Source organism: Ixodes scapularis, unplaced genomic scaffold, assembly GCF_016920785.2.
Source record: "Ixodes scapularis isolate PalLabHiFi unplaced genomic scaffold, ASM1692078v2 PGA_scaffold8__174_contigs__length_109621045, whole genome shotgun sequence".
Taxonomy (NCBI): Eukaryota; Metazoa; Arthropoda; class Arachnida; order Ixodida; family Ixodidae; genus Ixodes; species Ixodes scapularis.
Window position 1 is genome coordinate 99,723,012 of NW_024609883.1, and position 20,881 is coordinate 99,743,892.

At 43.6% G+C, this 20,881-nt stretch overlaps 1 protein-coding gene across 1 annotated transcript; it reads right to left on the bottom strand.

Annotated features, from left to right (window-relative positions):
• Positions 1-786: 786 nt before the first annotated feature.
• Positions 787-20,247, bottom strand: LOC120851139. Its single transcript, XM_040223714.2, has 4 exons — positions 20,190-20,247; positions 15,920-16,041; positions 4,982-5,107; positions 787-858 (listed from the first exon to the last, which is right to left on the bottom strand). The coding sequence occupies exons 1-4, from the start codon at positions 20,239-20,241 to the stop codon at positions 787-789; spliced, it is 372 nt and encodes a 123-aa protein (XP_040079648.1). The 5' UTR covers positions 20,242-20,247.
• Positions 20,248-20,881: the final 634 nt, after the last annotated feature.

Sequence of the window (20,881 nt, forward strand, 5' to 3'; positions counted from 1 at the left end):
TACGGGGTAGTGTTTGGACCGGCGCGGCTCGGCGCAATGGGGGCTTGTGAGGCTGCGCCTGTAGACAGCAATCGCGGCGCTGCAGTCGATGGGGCAGCAGAAAGTCGCTGTAATCCGCACGTGCGCGGTGCACGCGCACAACCACCCCCTTCCTGACCGTACTGCCGATGCGCCGGTGTCGACACCTATTGCGATCTACACCACACGCCTCACGCGAGCCGCTCGGGTCTCAATACTACTCCGTATTCTAGTACACTGCCATCACGGTAAGGCGACCACGGTACAGTGTTTCAGGAACGTGACGCCAGTACGAACCACGCATGCGCATTCGGACCCACGATAATGGTAGTACAATACCGGTAATACGGTAACGGTTCGGTTAGTTGAAAGTCTCTATTTTACAAGTTTGTTACAGGAAGTCTCTACGAGTCGGCCATATAAGACGTTTTTTCTTTAAAAGGTTCGAGTTAATTGACGTGGTCACTGAATCCCACAAAGCTGCATCCATACAGGGAATGGTATGTTGCAGTTAGAGTCACGTTGCAGTCTGCTGGAACTTTGAGCTTCACCCTGAAAGTACTTGTAGGTATGGCAAGGGAACTGTAGCCCTTCAGAGAGACGAAATAAAAACACCAAGCAGTCGTTTATCGTTTCAATGTTTATTTCAGCTCTGCGTAAGTGATTGTGGAAACGTAATACTGCACATCTCGATTTCAAGGATTATTTTATATTTATTGAGATTGTGGATTGTCGTTAAAGACAGGAGTTTCCAGTTTGTAGACTGGCCTATTGTCCCCCTCTCAATCCCTTCACAAAGGGCACGTTACATGTCTCGATGCAATGTTGATCTATGCATACCTATAAAAATAAAAACAGTTGATAATACAAGAAACGTTTAGCAATGTGTCATTAAACAATTTTACTTAAGCGATTCTCTTAGGAATACATGCAGTGGACCTGCAACAAGTTTATACTAGCATAGTTGTTTATTCTTTTTTTTTTAATCACTTGTGGGTGTGCTTGAAACATGCATGTGCGTATTGCGGCAAACAATTTAACACGGCATTAGAAACCGTACTTCTGTCGGATACGGATAATACTGTTCAGGCTTAAACATATAAAAGAAAGTGTTTATTCCGGCACCGAACACCTAAATGTGTCTTTATTTTTACTTCAGGCAAAGTACCAATACGTCCAAAAATCTATGCAAAATACACAACATAATATCGTTGTGTGACATTATATCGTTGTTTTAAGGCCGTTAGGCATCAAACGTTAACGTAGGCGGCGTGTTTTTGTTCGGGGACAGTTTTGAACAAAGATGTATACCATGACGGATGTGTGGTAACATCACAGACAAAATATAATTGAACGTTAATTTAGACAGCGTGAATTTAGTCTTTCTTTGGCGTATGATAACATTGTTACGCGCTGTAGATAAAAGATATATCTAGTGCAGGTATCACCTTAAGCCGGGGGTCTTTGACATGTATTTCGCACTAGTGATACACGACCGCGTGTGGGTTATATATGTTCGTCCAGATCCAAACGGGCAGGAAATGGGATAAAACTCAGGGCGCCTAACTTCTAGAATGCGAGGTTTCTCTACACGTGTTTCAGCGCACCAACATAGTCGTGTCACCGATCGCCCCTCCAAATATAGATGTAACGTCTGCTGTAGGTTTAGAGAGATTGCATTGAGAAGACAAGAAGTCAGACACGTGAACATTGACACCTTCAGATTAGTATTCCTTAAAAGGCAACTCCGGTCCCTATAGTTTCGATATTGGGATTATGACTGTTTTTAGCGCAGTCAGCGTCCCTCAATTACAAGGTGTAATTTCTTTCTCGGTATTGTGCGTAGTTTTAAAGATATCGACGTCTCAAATATTTTTTGGGGCGCGGTCGACAAAAACCGAAACTATAGCCGCTCGAGGCCCCGTCAACACTGGAAATCAGCCGCTATGTGGACTTCATGTCATCGTCGTTCTCGTCAGCGCGGTCCATGCCAACGTCCAAGCGGCACCTGCCTCTGTTGCGCTAGCCGTTTCAAGATAAAAGGTAAGCTGCTTTCGTTTTAATTCTGTAGGCGTGGTAGATATTCAGCATATGTAGCAAGAGTTAATGCGTATACCCAAAAGCTAGCGACTGGCAGGCGAGTGAACTCGTTCGGTGCCGGTGTAGGACGCCGATCTCACTACCCCTCCGCTTCGACTACGGTAGTGGTTATGGCGTACGCCAAAATCAATACCGTTGTGGTTTAGTTCGCTAAAACGGCGGTAGTAACTTTCGGCGGCAAAATACCCTGATTGTTTGTTGTTGTTTGTATGAGCGGTAGAACACGTGCGCGGCAGGCGTCGATTAACTTTGTCCGCGGAGGCCGTCGCTGTGCGTGCACCCGTCCGTACTTGTCTCTATACGCCTAAATTGTCATAGGAGCGGCATTGCTATATACGCCGCGCTGCCATTGACGTACAGTACTCGGGGGGCTCACGCCGTGCGTGTGCTTGTCCGTGCTTGTACCTAGGCTTCTCGCTTTCACGCTGGGGATCAGTCCCAAACACGAAGCTTTGGGGCTCTCCGGCGCGGGCCGCGCCATCCGAACACGCGTGTGCTGGGCTGTATATGTGTTTATTTGTTTATTTTTTCCTCGGGCGCGTAAAAAGCGAGTTTGTAAGTTACGACACTAATTTACCACATAACTTCGTCTAGGTGGTAGATCAAGTTTGTGAAAATATAAAAGAAAAAAATTTGCCGCACTCAAAAGTTAAAAAAAAAAAAAAAACTTGTGATTGGAGCTAGGTAGTGGTTGTAGTCTACATGCCCACCATTCCCCATTCACCGGAGCGTGAATGCTCCATATTCAACACTGCACTTGACAATGACTGCTTTGTTGATCTGGATAGTTTTATCATGTTTACCTTTTGAGTGCGACATGGCACTTAGAACTGCGAAGTTCATTGCTATGTTGACCTGCATGTTTTACCTTACATCTTTACTGTGGTTCGGCTGTAATCATCCTTTTCATAATTTAATGCAGGAAGTATATCGGCAACCCACAAATAGTGCGTTTTTTTTTATCTCTGCCTCCTTTCTTTGTATGGGATAAATGAAGCATTTGATTTTGAATCCCCGCATCAAGGTCGTGTGCCGTTTTCCAAACTGATCGGGCTTCTTTCTTTTTTTTTTTTTTTTTCCAGCAGACCCGTTGTTTAGTGATGACATCGAAGACGACGATAGCTGGCCACCTGCTGACGAACCTGGCAGGGAGAGTGCTTCTATCTGACACCACGATGCGCGCGAGTGCGCACCGAGTTGCTCGCTAAAACGAACCTTGGAGTCCTCACAAACAAATAAACAAAAGGCTATACCGAAGCTACTCGGGCTACAGATAAAAGCAACGGCTAAACACGCCAACCAAAAGCCTAAGTAGCGGCGGTAGCGCCTCAAGAGGGAGTTTTCGTAGATCGTTTTCGCTGTCCCGCAACGCCCTCCGCAACCCGCTACGATACCCGGAACTCTACAGTCAAGGCCATCGGCGCGCAGGCGCAGCAGCGGCTTCTTCGTTGCGGACGGCTTAGCGGAGGGGGAAACGCGGTCTACGAAACCTCCCTAATAAGTGAGTTGCCGATGGTTGTACGTGGCGGGCCGCTTTTTAGCGAGTTTTAGTAGACCGTGTTTCCCCCTCCGCTAAGCCCCTCCGCTAACCGGAACTCTACAGCCAAGGACATCGGCACGCAGGCGCAGTGGCGGTTTCTTCGTTGCGGAGGGTTAGCGGAGGGGAAAACACGGTCTACTAAAACTTGCTAGTGTGGTCTCCTTCCCTAAAGCCGGTCGTCGTCACAGCGAAGACCCGCTCCGGCTTTGGGGGCCCGCCGGTTCCTGAACAGGTGCACCGTGCATGCGACCGGGTCCCCCGGGCCGGAGAGAGGAGGGAAGTGGTTTGGCGAGTTTCGCCGCTGGGACCAGGCAGTCGGGACTGGGGAGGGAGGCAGGCCGGTAACCGGAACGTCGTTCCGCCAGCGGAAAGTTTTGTATCCCTAACCGCTGGTCATTTAGTGTCCTACTCTTACGAACGTTACACTACGACCACCCTCAGAGGGCAGCTCCGCCGTTAATTTGAGCGTTTTTATGGAAACATATTTTCGGAGAAGGTGCCCAAAATTTAGCCTATAGCAGCGGTTAAATCATTAAATATCTGTTTATATATCTTTATAATCGTTAAAATACGGTGAAACCGATACGAAACTAACTTGCCACTTGTCTGGTCCGCCATTTTAACGTGACGTCACAAGTTGTATGAACATTCGCACGTGTGCAGTTTGAGCCTGGCCCGCCTGCGTATGTCCCGCGTAGATGTAACGTCATCAGCAGATATAACGTCAAAGACAGGTGTAACGACAGTAACATCATTGGGGGTATGTAAATTCACAGGCAGTTCAGAGACGGATGTAACATCGCGGCGAAATCTAACGTCACGGAAGAATGTAATACCAATAACAGAGGTAACGTTACTAACGGAGTATATATGGTCACATTAGGCAATTGTAGTAGATCGTTTTTCTCCTCCGCTACGGTATCCCCGAAGAAAACGCCGCAGCTGCGCATGCGCGCCGCCAGCCTTCTCTGCGTAGTTCAAGGTCTTGTGGCGGATTACGGAGCGCTATCCGGGTGCTTAGCGGGCTGCGGAAACGGTCTACTACAATTCCCCATTAATATGCTACGTAAAACGGTGAGCCACGTGACCTGACGGCGCGTCATGGCATGACGTTGGTTGGCACACTTATGCAGATAAATTGAGTTGCGTCCATATATGTGCCGGTGTTTGGAAGGGCAAATTCTTTGTTCGGAGCTTTGCGGGAGTACAATCTATTGTTTCGTCACCACGTCATCTTGTCAAGTACAATGTTAAATTCGTCCCCATTTGTATAATCAGTTGATTTTATCACTGTGACCGCTCAGGAGTTCTGATTATACTCACCTTACTATCCCCGCAAGGGGTCCCATCGCTCAGGTAAAAATATCGGGCAAATGTTCCTCTTGTCCGTCCGTTGTTGTACTTCTCTTCACATTTAAATCTGCACCTTGATAGGTCTACCTCTACAAGCTGCAAAAACGGCGCTTACTGAAACATCAGTCAACAAAACTGCGTGGTGATAACGTAAAGGTGCGTGGGGATAAATAAAGCAATGTCGCCTGCGACCTCTAGTTTGCTAGATGCAATTTTTTGAGACAAACCTATCGTCCTTGTGAAATTTAGTTGCATCCACAATACACTCATATGATTTTATGCCACAAAAGCACTAAAGTCAATCTTTAATGTTATGACGATAGCGAGAAAAAAACTGAGCTAGAGAATGTGTATGGCGGTACAAGAGGGACGTAATACCAGTGAGTCGTCATGTGCGATCGCCATTGTCTCACACAGTCGATGCATGGCTCAGAAGTTCAATTTAGCGGGTAAAGCTTCAAATTATGTTGGCGGGGAACTTTTCCAGCTAAACTTAGTGTGATTCATTTCTCACCAAAACGTAATGAAAAAAAAAATTATCTACTAAATTTAGCGATAAACATTTTAAAGCTGAATGTGGTGGGAAACGCTTACTCTAAATTTAGCGGGAAAATTTTGCTTTACAACTATTCCTCATCTTATGAGTGAATTATTCGGCCACTTCCCCGGACTCTGAAAGAAATAGAGAATGATCAGTGGAGTTTGTAGTGAATGTTAGTGGACATATGAATATCCCTCTGATGTGCTTGCGTGGTGTGGTGTTGTGGAAAAACTTCAAAGACCGTTCAACCGATATTTAATTTCTTCGGGGTTTAAACTCAATGGCAGGTATACATTTGATGGTGCGAATGTATGATGCGTCGGAAAAACGCCACGGCTACTGGCACCACATCCTTTGCTGAATTTGCGAATGGCTTATTTCGCTCAAAAACTTACAAAGCATCTTTTGTTGTTGTGGTTGTTTTTGTCATAGAGGCGTTTTTGTTTGTTTTCTACTCGAATTTGTAAGGATTGTGGTACGGTACTATTCATGTGTCTGGTATGAAAGGCGCCATTCAACCAACCCCCCCCCCCCCCCCCCCCCCCCCCGAAGCCGGAAACCAAGGGAGGTAATCCTTGGTTTCCGGTTTCAGTACTTGACTCCTAAGCCAGATCAAGAAACACGGCCGCGTGAAAACGCAGAAAGACGTGATGTACGCATGATAAAAGGAGGGAGCAGGCAGCACTTCACTATGCGATGTAACATGTAGGCGGCCGTGAGTGGCGCTCCAAGCATCCTTCCAATGGAAAGCGGCTCTTTAGGTGCTCGCACGCTCTCATTGGGGGGAACGGCTGTAAATGTTTAAGAGACGTAAACACCTGCTTCTTACTAAGAAATATATATATTTTTTTTATAATTTGCTTCTGGCATAATTAATGGAGCTATACGTTCGTACACTAATATATTGTTAAAAGTGGCGGTCCGGCTGCGTTTCATTGCAAGTAGAAAAATAAAGTGGGTCATTCTGTCGGACAATATCCTTCATCAACCACAGCCTCCGAAACGTATTCAAACGCAAGTACAACATATTTTTACTGCCAGTCATTTTTATATGAGACCTCATATTTCCAAATATAGAGCAACCAGTACGAGCACATACAAAAAAGCCGTGTTTTGCAGTTCGCTGATGCCAGGGTAGGATTATGTTTAACGTTCTGCGTGCCTCTACCAGCGTCAGTAACTTGTTACATAGAATCTCAAAATGTATTCGTCTCATGTTCATAAGATTTAATTCTGCCTCGGTTTGACAGCCGAAAATTTATTTATCACAAAATTAATTAATTTTGTTCAAATTTCTAGAAATTTGTACTTATAAAATCATTACTCTAAGTATATGCAATAAATTTAGTAACTGTGATTTATTCGCGTTGTCTTATAGATGAGGCAATACATTTCACCCTTAAAGGGGAGCTCCGCCAATTTCTTGAAATACCTAATTCAAAGCATTATCTGAGTGCGGTGGCTTTCTGATTGCATAATGTTAACTCGTTCCCCCATGTTCATTCTAGTTAATTACAGTATCCACATACTGTTCACTTTCGAAATCGAAACTTCGTTCTTCCTAGTCTTTCCTTAGTTTTGCCATCTATCCAAACTTGACGTTTCCGGCAACAAGCAAAGTGCATGGCCGGCCAACAGGTAGGACCACGTCCACCTTCCTCCCGTCTATTATGCCGGGGTCACATTTGTCATACATCATACAAAATACACTCTGCAAACACGAGTCAAAGCAATAGCCGTGGTTCAAATGCCGTGTGCCCATGCTTCTCCGTGAACTCACTGGGCGCGTTCAGTGGCGGCCCCGGAGTCAAGGAGTCACTGACTCCTTCCACTGGACGGACAAAAGTCACTTCCGGTGCACGTAACTCCGGGGCTTCGGAGTCAAGCTCCGAAGCACCGAGTCCGGAGACGGTGCACGTAGAGTCAAAAGAGCTAAAGATGACGTCATTTCCTGAGTCGTGACGATTTCCGGCGCTAAAAGAGGAAAAAAATATGGCGGGATAAGTTCCGTCGGCTCTGTCGCGGGTGTGCGGTTTGCTCGCTTTTGTTAATGAAAAGTGATCAAGGTAAGACGAATAACGCGTTCGAATTTCTTTTTCAGGTAAGGCTCTTTCTGAAAATGCATGGGACCGTATTTTGTTTGGTTTAAATATGCTAATAAACAACGTAAACGTTCATTTCACGCCGTGTCTTGATCGCCGTTGCACGGAAACTCGGTGAATATCAACGATAGTCATGTCCGCGCTGAACAGAGCAAGGCAGAGTATGAACGCGAATTCGGTAGCTGGTTGGACACTCACGCAGAGCATCACCCCGATTGATGTTTTGTTTGCGTAACTAAATCGGGGTGCACGTTGGCTGAAGCTCGTTTCGGCCGACAAAACTTTGATCGCCGAGCACGGCCGAACTTTTAGTGTGTATACGAATACATTTTATAGGAAGTTTGTAACGAAGGATACAACGAACGTATGGCCGTATAAAAGTATCGCAACCGGCGGCGTAGATTCGCCGAGCTCTATATTTTGCGTGTGCTGACGACGTTTTTGTCAGTTTTTTTTTATATCAGTAACTGCCTTTGTACCGCTAAGCGAAGGGCTCAATCGCGTTGCATCGCTTCGAACAGCAGCGCTGATGTGTACAGTCACTCGCTTTTTCTTCAACCACCTTGTCAAGACTTCTTCAATACCGGCGTCAAATAAAAGCGATCGTGCTCAACATCGTCTGCTTCCAGTTTATTCGGAGACCGTCTGGCACAGGGGAGGAAGCGGAAATTGCGTAGAAGCAAATTTGAAGCCGCGGGTTCTTTTTTTTTTTTTTTTTTTTCGTTCAGAAGGCGCTTCGATGACTCCGACTCGAGTCGCTCCGTTCGGGGGCAAGGGAGGTGCTACTGAACGCGCCCACTGCCATGCTACATTAGAAGCACAGATCTCGCTGTGACTCGCATTCGAATCTGTTTCCGCCTGCGTCAGCGACTTCTGGTCGGTACGTCTTTGCAAGCCTGTCGAGTTTACATATGTCACCAGTGCTAGAAAGAATAAGCGCTACACGAACAACAAAGTTGGAAATTTAACGAGGAACTTCGGCTGTGCAATTTAACGTCTTGGAGGAGAAAAGTTGGTTTACAAGGATATTTGAAAAGTTTTAAGAGATCTCGCGCTTCTTCGTTCTTTTGGCGTTCACTTGGAGAATCGGTGGTTAGAGGTTTCATCGACAATTTAAACAGTGGTATTATAGTCTTGTCAGACGGGAAGTTTTGTTCTAGGCATGACACCACTGTAGTAAATAAAATTTTCTAACCAGTAAATGTCATTTTGATCGAATGTCATTCGCCGTTCGGCGAATCAGCTCGTGATACTGGTTCTGCACGTGGCGGGTGCACGCGGAGCGTGTCGTATTAGACACGCGGATTGGCCGAGCTGTAATGTCATTTTGGTTGAATGTCATCGTGCCCGTCTGACATGGATATTAAGGTGGGCTTTGCTCTTTCTTTTTAAAAACCGGAAGTTCTCTGGGACGTCTAAGACTCCAGCACCACCTGGTGGCGTTTGCTATGAAAGGGGTCTATAGACGCGTTAAACACGCGCCAGATTGAGCCGCCATTGTCGACCTCCTCTCGAGATACCGAGCCATTGAAGCGGGCTTTGACGAGCCTCCACAGAAATAAAAACTGAAGGTCGGTTATGACGGCGAATAATGCACAGCTGCCGGAGTGACCCCGGCTATTAACGGCGAGATGTTTTGGTGGCGCCATCCCATCGTTCCACCTCGTGACGTCATTACCTTGCGAATAACAAGTTCGATGGCGCTTGTAATGAGCATGGTGGAAGCTTGAGATCAGAGCGCTCGGAAACCGACACTGCCAACACCGTCAAAATTCAAGTTCTTACATTTTTGTTTATTTCGTCTATGAGAAATCCTTTGCTGACGTCATAGTTTGCATTCGGACAGTCCTGGAAGGCCGACCACAGCGACGCTTTTGATCGCACATGCACACAGCAAACAGGGCGTTCGTGCTATCTGAAGTTGATAATGCTCTCAATTCGCACTAAGTATAACGTTCCGCTATGTGCTGAACTATGAACCAAAAAATCAATTGTGATTTTGAGAACACTTTTTTTACAACTCGGTACGCTCAAGCTCTGGCTCGCTAGTGTCTTGGAATCGCTGGCGTACTGTCGCGTACAATATTGGCTGAAACAGACCTTCGTGCTTCTTTGGCGTACCGGCCAGTTTTTGAGAGATTTGTAGTTCCATATGGAAATGCAATGCGAAGTTCTGGTCCCATACTTCAAATTATTTGACAAACTTTGAGATAGCAAAGCTTGCGGGGACCTCAGACGCAAAAAAACGCCCGATCGGGTGTTTCAGCTGATGTTATCCGCGAGGATACATACGTTCACTTCTATCGCAATGAAGCAATTACGCTGTACAAAAAAAAAAAAAAAAAAGTCGAAAAGGCTCGCAATTATTTTTTTTTACTGATTCCCCAAGCACCACAGGAGGTGCTTGGAATATGAATATAATAGTGCAGCAGACGGTTTCCTTCCCTAAATTCACGTGCTATGTTTTTTCCTTTTTTTTAAGAGGGGGGGGGGGGGGGGGGGTCTTTTATAAAAGTTACTGTTGCAAACGCTATCACTCCTGGGGAAAGAGCCATTAGTATGAGAAATTTCATGGGTCCAATAAACAGATGTGAACCATACGAGATAAATACGAGCATATAAGAACAATATAAGAACTATAGAAGATTTATATAAGATATATAAGAACATATATGAAACATATAAAGAACTCATAAGGAACTTCTCCCAAGTTTTTAATATGGTTCTTTTATGTTCTTATATATAATGTATTATTCATATGTGTTTATTGGACACAGAAATTTCTCATACGAATGAAAATTTTCAATACGTACGTGCAAGTACACTTATTACACGCACATGCACCTTGGTGCTTGCGTAATTAAGCAAAACGTCTACAGACCATTCCATAAAAACGCTTATTGTCGCTGCCATTTTCAGCGTTCGTGCGTTTGGCGCCAACACTGCTCATCTTCCGAAGCAACGAAGACCCGCGTGCTGGGCTATGACCTGACATATTTGGACCTTGAATCTCGTAAACATTGATATAGTGCACATGAAATGAATTAACCGTTTTCCAGTACCCCTAGTGCCGGGAAGTTAGTGTTCATGAAGATCGAGCTAAAATCAAAATTAAAATAACTTCGCAACCACCAAACCAAACATCATCACGGTGCAAAGACGCGTATAAAATGCACAAATACAGTATTCATCTTGAAACAAAGAATAGTTGATTGAAAATACAATAATGCGTAATGTACAAGATTGCATTGTAAAATTGAAATATCACAAAAATATAAAATTACCAAAACAAAGTTGTGCTCATATCTCTTTTTTTTTTTTTTATTATTGTAGGAGCAGAATGCGACGCGTTCTAACACTCGTTCACTAGCTTATACGAGGAAAGGATGAAATATTGTGTATTTTTTTATTAGTTTCTTCTTTTTGTTTTTACAGCGTCCGTTAGCGGTGAAGTGGCGCGCCTCCTTTAACATCTATATTTTTATGGTTTTAATTTTGTTTTTGTTTTATTTACTATTTCTCAGCGATAGAATATAACTAAACGTTTTCATTACGTTTTTTTGCGAGAGAAAATTGCACGTTAACCATTGGACAAAACATACCATGCAATCATCTTCAATCCAAAAAAAAAAAAAAAAAATAGTTGCTTGAAGATTGGCGCTCGAGACGTACTTCCTCAGAATAAACACGAACGGCAGTGTGTCGAAAGGCAAGTCTGAAGTCAAACTTTAACTTCGTTCAAACAATTCACTTGTCGCTTTCGACAGATCGGCCGCGTGGCTGGAACGCAAACAGTAGTTCGAGCTGACTTTTACGGCTTCTACTGCCAAAAGCCGATCGCTCATACCATCCTACTAAAGTATTTTTTTAAAGCACTCAGACCATTGCAAGCAACAGATGTGACTGCGTTAAAATTTCGACTTGTGTTTGAATGTGCACTTTGTCCTTCTCGAGTTCATTAGCTCTCCGTTTTCGGCAGAGCTTGCGGTACAGAGACGGTTTGGGTCTACGATTGAAGATCTTGAAGCTGTTCCAAATGCACAAGGGTACTGAACTCTCAGCACGATGCTGGAAAGCGCCTATTCCGAGCACAGGACACTTTCATGTGACACTAGTCTTCTTGGCATAGAGCTCGCATGGAAGCATCTTCGCGTAACTCACACTAACTACCGCCAAGGAGGACATTTTTTAAGCGTTTTTATAAAACTAAGGTGGAAAGATCACTTTTCTGACACTGTTCGTGCGCATAGAAAGCCAAGAATAAAAAATTATGCTATAAAACCTTAAAAAGAAAAAGGAACTGTTTCATACCTTCTTTCCTTCGAAAGCTCTCTGCCTTTTCACTGCGATACATGCGCGGTGCCACGGCACATCAGCAAAATCCACGTCGTCTATTGAATAAGAGCTTACCTCACCAGAACCACGATAATAAACAACAAATAGCCGGCGAATGTTTCGTCAAAGTTTTGTTAAAGAATATTCCGATGCACATTGTGTTTAATAATTAGTGATGTGACGGAAATCGCCCAATTTTATAATGTTTAGAGTGCCTTCATAGACACGCGCGCTTCTGCTTGAGTGGTGACATCTCAGCCATTTTTCCGCCCAGTCGTTTTTTTTTTAATACACATTGAAGTGCGCGCAATCCGGTGTCACTCAGCTCGAGCACGTAGCTTTGGCTAATGCACTTTACCGCCCAAGTCACGCACCGAGTGCGTGAGAGAGTCACGCGCTGGCGCATTGAGGGCGATAATGGATGTTTTCATCTTGAGACAGACAGACATGTGGACACACTAATAATGTTCGGAGCCATGCATCATATATCGTGTGGTAAACGAAGCAAGAGGAAAATACGACTGCGCCTGCGCTGTTCGTTGCTCTCTGCAGAAAAAAACATGGCGTCGGTGGTGATCGTTGACGTGGTCATCGTGGTGGAAGCTCATCGTTCCACGTAGAGCGCTCTGCTTGACTGAATTTTCATCGTGTGTCGCGATGAGAACCCAGCACGTCCTAAAAGGGGAGATTCATATACTCGTGCGGCGATGTTGTGGCGGAACCCTCAAGACAACAGAAACGCTCGTGCCATCGTCTTTGTTTACTTCGACTACAGTCGTGCTTCCTTAGCATTTGTCTCCTCGACCATCACCCGGATTTCTTATTTTGCGCATTCCATGCATCTGCTCAAGTTCAAAGTATTGCTGGCGCGTACTGTGTTTAATGGCGTGTATGAAAGATGCGAATTTTGACGCGTTTTCATTACCCGAGAAACATTATTAGTGTTAGCATTCCTTGAACGATCGCGACGTCTATGCGAATACGAAATTATATTTCTACGTTGCTATATGTCTGCCAAGATTACATCGCATTTGCAATCGTAGAAAAGGCGTGTGGCGAAATTTGTACTACCATTGAAGTTGTGTCTTAAAGTCGTGATCGTCCAAGGCGGCGTACCGCATCTTTTTCTTGTCTTTTCTCATCCACTCTGCCCTGCGAGTCTATCCTGACAAAATAAAAATTAATAAAGCTTAAGCCCTAAGAAAACTTTGTGCATTTTCTGCTCCGCCAGTGAGTGACAGCGCGTCCGCTTCTTTTTAGCGATACCGCGGAAACGGCTGACGGCGACGGAGAAGCGGCTGTCGTGCTGACGACCTGCTGTGCTTGTTGCAGTGGTTGCAGGAGTGCGTACGCGCGGCGCAGAGCAATTGTTCCGGTCGCTCCAGTCACAACGGACGATGTCGTAGCTAACGCGCTTGTTGCAAGAGCGCGAATTGCAGTTTGAGCAGTCCGGAGCTTAAAAAGAAACGGCTGCAGTTTCACCGCTTGCCACTTGAGGAACCACGTCGAAGCTCTTGGTGCAGGCTCGTCGGTTTCAGGAACCCCAAGTCTAAGGTCATCCGTGTATGCTCCGAACATTCCCTACATTGGAATCGCCACTCCTTGTCGTCCGATTCCGACAAAGAACTGGAGTCTTTGTCGGAAGAGTCGCCGCACTTTCCAACCGGCGTATGGGACCAGTCCCTTGCTGTCGCTGTAGCGCAACATATCTAATTGACTTTCGCTCAGCTACAATGTGTCCATGGCTATCGCGGTGATGAGAGGCGCCGATTCAGAAAATATTTCGGTGGTATCTCCGCCATTAGCGCAGTAAAACCCTAGTTCAAAATCTACCGGCACACGACCAGCTCACCGCTAACGTTCCCATTCTCCCACTGCCGAGAGAACTTCCGGTTCCGGTGACAGAGCACGTCACGACCGTCCAAATTACGCCGGGGCTTGTTTTTCGCATAGAGTTATTATACTGCACGCAAGAGGTTCAACTGGCACTAGTGTCTGTGCGACTTCCGGGAAGCAAATTGAAGCAGACAGCAACGAGTGTACTTTTGCGGTGCTCCTGTGCATTCCTATGGGAAAACGCGCGTGAAATTTGTCTCTTCGCCGGAAAATAACATGAATTACTTTTATTATTTCGGTCGTACCGGATAGTATGTACATTTATTAATTTTGTAAAAGTGTAATTGCTTTAATTACAGCATTTTTCTTTACCACTGAACGATGTTAAGCTTCGCTATATTTAAGGCCCAAACCTATGTTCCATGGCATGTATCTGAAAACGAACGATATGATCCTAAGCAAACTAACGATCGAAAAGTATGTAGAGTGTGTTCAAGGTTCGCTAGCATTGCGGTGGCGCTTATATATTGCTAATATGCCCGTCCTGTCACTCTATGAAAATGACTCCGTCGTGCATCTTCACGACGGTTACAAAACATTCGAATATAAGAAATAAAGTACGTGGACTACGAAAGGTGTGCCTTTTTATTATTTCCTATGTCGGGCAGTTTTTATCGGGCACCTGTTCTCTGACTTCTCCCTATTTGCAAAGATTTGGAGCGTGCGGTTGATGATTTGAACCCAGAACATGCATCTTTGCACATATTCATGAGCAGAAAGAATAAAGCAGTACTTATGTATTGCAAATCGGACTATATTACGCGGCTTTCAATTTATTTTGATCGCCTGCATGCACAAGGAGTTACTTATCCAGTGTCACTGCGTAATTCTTGCCGTCTCTCTTGGTTTTCCACATGTCCTTCGTTCGTTTGACACGTATATCCCCCGTCGTGGAAAGCGCCGATGCCGTGTTCGCGCTAACAGTGTCCGACAGTGCACATAAACACTTGTACGAAGCGGTTTTAGGACGGTTTTTCATGCCACGAATTTCAAATAAAAACGCCGTACCCGACCAATTATTTCGTCTGCGTGACTCAGAAATGTTCCAGTGTGCCAGTACGTACGAAATATTCGTGATATTTGCTCTTATAATCGAGCGCAGCGAGAAAATGCACTTGCTTTCTCCCATAGAAATGCATTACCGGAAGTCAATTTCCGACTGGTTGCTGTCTGCTTCAATTTGCAGCAGCACACTAGCGCCACTTGAACCTCTAGCGTACATATAATAACTCTGTGATTTTTCGCTGAGTTGGAGAGAAAGAAAAACTCAATTTTTCAATAACTTTTTATGTATAAGTTAATACACCGAAACGAAAATGGATGCCTGCTCGGCGTTCAGTGAACATTGAATGTTTAATGTAAAAGTTACTTGGCAAAAGTAAAAACGTCATTTCATGGTTACTTTAAAATGCAATGTCTGCGCACGAAATGCTATTTCCATTAAATTTATTGGCTAACAGTTTATCGCAAGAGGTTTATTGGTGCGGTCTGGCTGTTTTCAGTCAAATCAAAGATTATAACGACATAGGCGGAGTTCCACTTTCAAACTCGTATATCTTGCCTGTCCCGGCATGATTGTTTGGTAAGGTAAGAAAGCTAAAAGGTAATGATTTATGACGGCAAGTAATTTTTAAGAATAATCCGTCACTTATCAGGTCAAGTCATTGTAGATATATTATTTAATTTTTATGGTAAGGGCACAAATCTTGCTCAGTTGACCAGCATCGACGCTCGCATGCAGCGGCTGAACCCCTACTCCTTTCAAGTTTAGTCGCCAGCTAATTGAACCACAACCGCTTTTGCACGTTGAGGTTACACTCGGAGCTGTGGTTGCAAAGACGCGCCGCAGTATGCAAAAAAAAAAAAAAAAAAAGTGGTGTTTTAATGAACGGGTGACTAATGTGAACTTCCTGGTGAAGAATGTCGTTGAAGGAGAGGCAGAATACAGTATATCTCGTTGAAACCTTGCCAAATGAGTCGATCTAGAAATGCTGCATGTAACAGTCATATATCCCAGACTGATGAGTTGCTTACCAGGGGCTGGTATGGATTTTCATGACATTTATCCTGCATTTGTTTCCTTAGTTTTTCTTGACAAACTTGTGGCAACTTGTTCATCTCTCCGGAGATATCCAGGCTGGGTTCCGATTGTAGCTCTGGAACGAATACGTTGTAAGGTTTATTCAGAGACAACATTTTAACTGGAAAAATTCAATCAATTTATTTCATTTGGTTGGTTTTCTCCCACCATAACGCATTCAGGCAGGATGTTCCCCATACACCAATCCGCCTTTTCGATGCAACAATTTATACTAATGCCTAAATACTTTAAATATACACCTCTATATCTAAAAAAAAACGGGAGGTGCGTAGATTTAGGTAACGATATTTTATTTGACCAATATTTGAAGGTGGGGTCATTTTTCGTATATTTCGTATAACATTATAGATATTATGAAACAATATTTTGTCACGTTTTATAATTAATCCTTAAAAAACACTACATATTTAATAACGCACCTCACCACTACTAATGAAATCCATTAGGAATTTGAACGGGTTGCCAAATGGTATGCGCCAATCTTAGTAAAAATAAAACTGCATTTATGAAACTCCTGTGTTTTGTCCAAAGGAATCCATTTCCTTTGAGGGAATGGCCCCAATTTTCCATTCCCGAAACCAACTGGAAAGGGATTATTTTGTGAGGATGTATAATACACTCAGTCGCGGTTGTCAAGGTTTGAAAAGAATGTGCTGTACACATCAAAATGAGGAATATTGCCATGATTATAAAGAGTAGGCGAATGTAGAGCTGACAAGGATTGTTCAATAAGACGAAATTTACCTACCAAGCAAATAAATAAATGTTCCGCTGCATCATTCGTCGGACAAAAAAAAGACGGGTGTCTTGACTCTGCGAATGACCTTTGGATTTATACACTGCACGTTCACTGCTTTCATACACGAAGTACGTTCAGGTAAGCTCAAACCCAGAACACATGGTGGCAGCCGAGAATGGATCGGATCGTTTCAGTATAGGAAAGACTGATCAAAGAAAGAACATATCCAAGGGAGGCTTGAAGTTCGAACCCCGATCGCCCCCGTGGCGGCCGCGAACGTTGCCGAATCCCCCAAGCACGCGACGATTCGCGGTGAGTCGCTCGCCAGGGGAGTTTTTGTTTTCCTCAATTTGGGTAGTGCACATGGTACCCACGCTGTTATGCTTTAATTCTCAAAGTATATAGAAACTTGGAATTGCACTTGCTTGCACGAACAGGGGAAGTTGAATTGTCCTAACTCTGGGTTGTCACAAACTCCACAAGGCGGTGATACCCAAACTTGTTGTCACAAATAGATTACAAAAACCACACTGCAGCCAGTAGCAGTCTCGGAATTCAATCCGTCAAGGTTGGTACCCGCTATCACCTTGATGAGAAATAGGCACGCAGTCAAAATATTTTGATTTCGTTGTTCACTACCATCATCTATATCCAGTTCCTTTAAGCACGGGCGTGACTACTCATGCTCCTTAGAGCGCCCTTACACTAAAAACAAACCAAAGGAACAGCCTTCTTTCTCGATACAAACACAATATGTTTCCGCCAATCCTCTCGGATTTCGGTAGGAGTAACTGGCGAGAAACGTGTTGCTGTGTTCGCCTGGCAGCAGATCTGTTCGCTAAATTGTTTTCAGTCGGGTAACAAAGGCGACGTCACCCTGTGTAGACAATCCGGGAACACACCGAAATGTTAATTTGTTTACTTTCGTCAGCGTGCGCTCGCCACAGGAATGTGCTTTTACGAGCTATTTTCGCTTTCGCCAGAGATTGCTGCGGAATGACCGTCGTCCATGACAGTGTGAGTCTTCCACAAAAAGTGCACGCTTGGGCTATTTCGCCGTGCTACATGAACAATAAGTGTTCAAAAAAATAACTTGACTCAGATTTTTGCGTTTGTCCAGCCCCCAATATTTTGACAAGCCTCACACAAAAAGAAGGTTTCTAATTCAATGCTTAACTAAGATTTTTTACGGCAATATAGGGCTAAGCTACCAATGAGCCTACTATTGCAATTTTTTTTGTGTTTGCCTTTTTTGCGTGCTTTGTTATTAAGAATTGATTATCTTTAGGTGTCGGAACTAATGGCCACATGATCCCGCTCCTATCATAAGAAATCATTTGTCATCGCTAGTCTTTTTAATAATATTTTTATTTCATTTTATGTATTTTAACCAGTGACTGGGTATTTAAGTTTTGCATTAAGCCATGATGTCGTCGGATGACCGCCTACAGTTCTACTTTTATTTCTAGTTAATTACTTAGCTAAGAAATGTTTAGGTTTTGTCTTCCAAAGTTGCGTGTAAAAAAAACTAATTATTTCAGCTCCACATAAAGCTTAATTACCGTTAAATATTGTCCCCCAAGTTTCCATTTAGGCAAATTCCTACGCAAAAACAAATCCTACTGTCGGGAAGCACTTCAATTTGAGTTACCTGTGTCGGTATGTTACCGCTCCAAAATTGGCTCAGCCACCAATCCGGGCGACAGGCGTTGTCAGGCACAAATTGCTTCTCTTTTTTGTGTTGTCACTCAAACAAATCATCGTATCTCTTATCAATATTGTGCTGATGTTCGCAAAATATAACAACATTGTGAGGAAACACAGCGAACGACCATCAAGCTGACCGCTGGTTGATGAACATGCTGTGTTAATGTCACCGACGGGTTTCCTTGATGTGACCTGCAGCCCCCTGAACTTAACTATCGCGAAGCACGTCCTTGAGACATTCAATCAGAGTCAAGGCTTAAAAGAACGCATATTAGACATTCCGATATTTCTTTAATAAAAAAAAAAAAGATGTTTAATTTTTATCTGAATATAGTGATAAAACCGCCATGCGCAAAACTGTATTTTATGAGGAAGACAGCCGGCGCTCACGATCAACATCCGCCTACCCGGTGCGTGCCGCCGCGTCTTTAAAAAGCGTCGCCTCTGGGCCCTTCTACGTCTTTTTTCTAGCGACGACACGCTGGACAATGTACAGCATGAAGCGACGGAGCGTCGTGTGGGGTGACTAATCACGTGTCAACACGCGCAAGCGCTTGGCATGTTGTTGGCAGAGCAGGTGCTTGGCAGATGCCCAACGCTGCTAACCTTCAGATACCCACAGCGCCCTTGCGGGCGCTGTAGGGTATTTGAAATAAATAGATAAATAACTAAATAAATAAATAAATAAATACGTAAATGAATAAATCAATAAATACGTAAATGAATAAATTAATAAATACATAACTAAATGAATAAATAAATAAATAAATAAATATGTGCTACCCCACGCCTCACACATTCACAAGATCTGAGTTAGAATTTGTTAAAATGCTATTCTGCTTTAAAAATATAGCAGCTGACCGTCATTTTATTGTTTCCCTTAGTTAACTACTATTTATCCTTCCTTGGAAACAGAGGTAGGTCTACAATCCGAAAACCAATATATCGTCGGCACTTATATATACTATATTTTACGGGTAACTATGATGTAGCAGAAGTATTTCTACGCGCGCGCAACTGTAACTGTGTCACTGGATGCATCTAGAAAGTTGCAGCTGTGTTTGAAGCTCAATTATATCTAGGTTACACTAAAATCTAGTTGCATCTCAAACATTCTTTAAGAGTAATTTTCACTGCTCTGGAAACCAACATATATTGAAGTTTCTACAAAATTAATTAAAACAAATTTTTGTATTCCCTAAAACCTGCAATCACAAAACACACGGATAAAAATACAAATTTAGTAAACATACTTGCCGAGGGTTATTGATTGACAGTGTACCACATAATCAATCTTATTAGTGAGCTTCCCTGGACTGCTGCTTCCTTCTTTATACACTCTAAGAAATTTGAGGAGACTATACTTTCCCTGCAAAGCACTCGGGAGACCCACTCGCTGCAATCTGTAACGGCCTCGCAGAGTAATTTGTTTCCAAGCTACCATCACTTACATAGATTCGTCAAGCTAAGCAATAAATGCAAGAGGAGTTCTCCTCCTCGAAACGGAACCAATCACACCCCTGTTGTTATTGGACGTCACACAATGTGCGGAGGGGGGCTTGATGAATGACAAGGCTGAAAATATAAGTAGACCTAAAATACCGTCTGCGCTGTCACACTGATCACGATTGAACGTCACGTTCAGTGTTTGTGATTTGATATTTCAAGTGCTGCGCGGGAAAGTGGACTCTCCAGATTTCTTAGAGCATTGCTCATATCACTAAGTAGCAAATCATTCGTATACAGTAAATGCTTACCGCAAGACAGATGCGTAAAAGTCACAATAACAATGAAGAGGGCCAGTTGCATTTTTACGTTAATACGTGAAAAGCTATCACGGAAATCGTCGTCCTGAAAAAAAAAAATTAAATACGCTGATTATAAAGTAAACTCAAATATTTCGACTTTCTTTTTCCTATATTACAAATATTAGGATTATTTTATATGCTTAACAAAATGCCGTTTGTATCTCTTTATATTATCTAATCAGTGATTTCTACTAAATATATGGAAATTTCTTAATGTCTTCCAAAGTTGCTTTTACTTCAGAGGATGAGTCTTGAAAGCTATGTGATATCGTGACGCGTCGTTATAGCTTTAATATGTGCATTACTGACTGACGGTATCGCTAATAAGATCAGGCCAGATGTGTCATGGAATTCCCGACTTGAGATTGGTCTATACTTCGTTTCACCTTATGTGCGAGCGAAGCCAAAGCTGGAAGCGCGAGCACGAAAGCTCCATGCGTTCAGGCTTTGCTCGAGCGCGCGAGCTGGGGAGAAGCGCAAAAAGCGTTGGTCTCGCGCTTCTAGCTTTGGCTTCGCTCCCAGATAAAGTGAAACGAAGTATAGTAACCGCATTTTTTGTAGATTTTCGAAACATTTTTAGAAAATATCTTGTACAACTCGTTGTGTTGCTCAGACACTTCAAAATTTAATTAACTTCACAA

Bases quoted from the DNA above. Each gene is read 5' to 3' on its own strand.
- LOC120851139 (XM_040223714.2), bottom strand. From the start codon at position 20,241: ATGCAACTGGCCCTCTTCATTGTTATTGTGACTTTTACGCATCTGTCT. The intron at 16,042-20,189 runs GTAAGCATTTAC...TATTCGTTCCAG, and splicing joins TTTTACGCATCTGTCTTGCG to AGCTACAATCGGAACCCAGC. The intron at 5,108-15,919 runs GTAAGCAACTCA...CCGTTTTTGCAG, and splicing joins AAAATCCATACCAGCCCCTG to CTTGTAGAGGTAGACCTATC.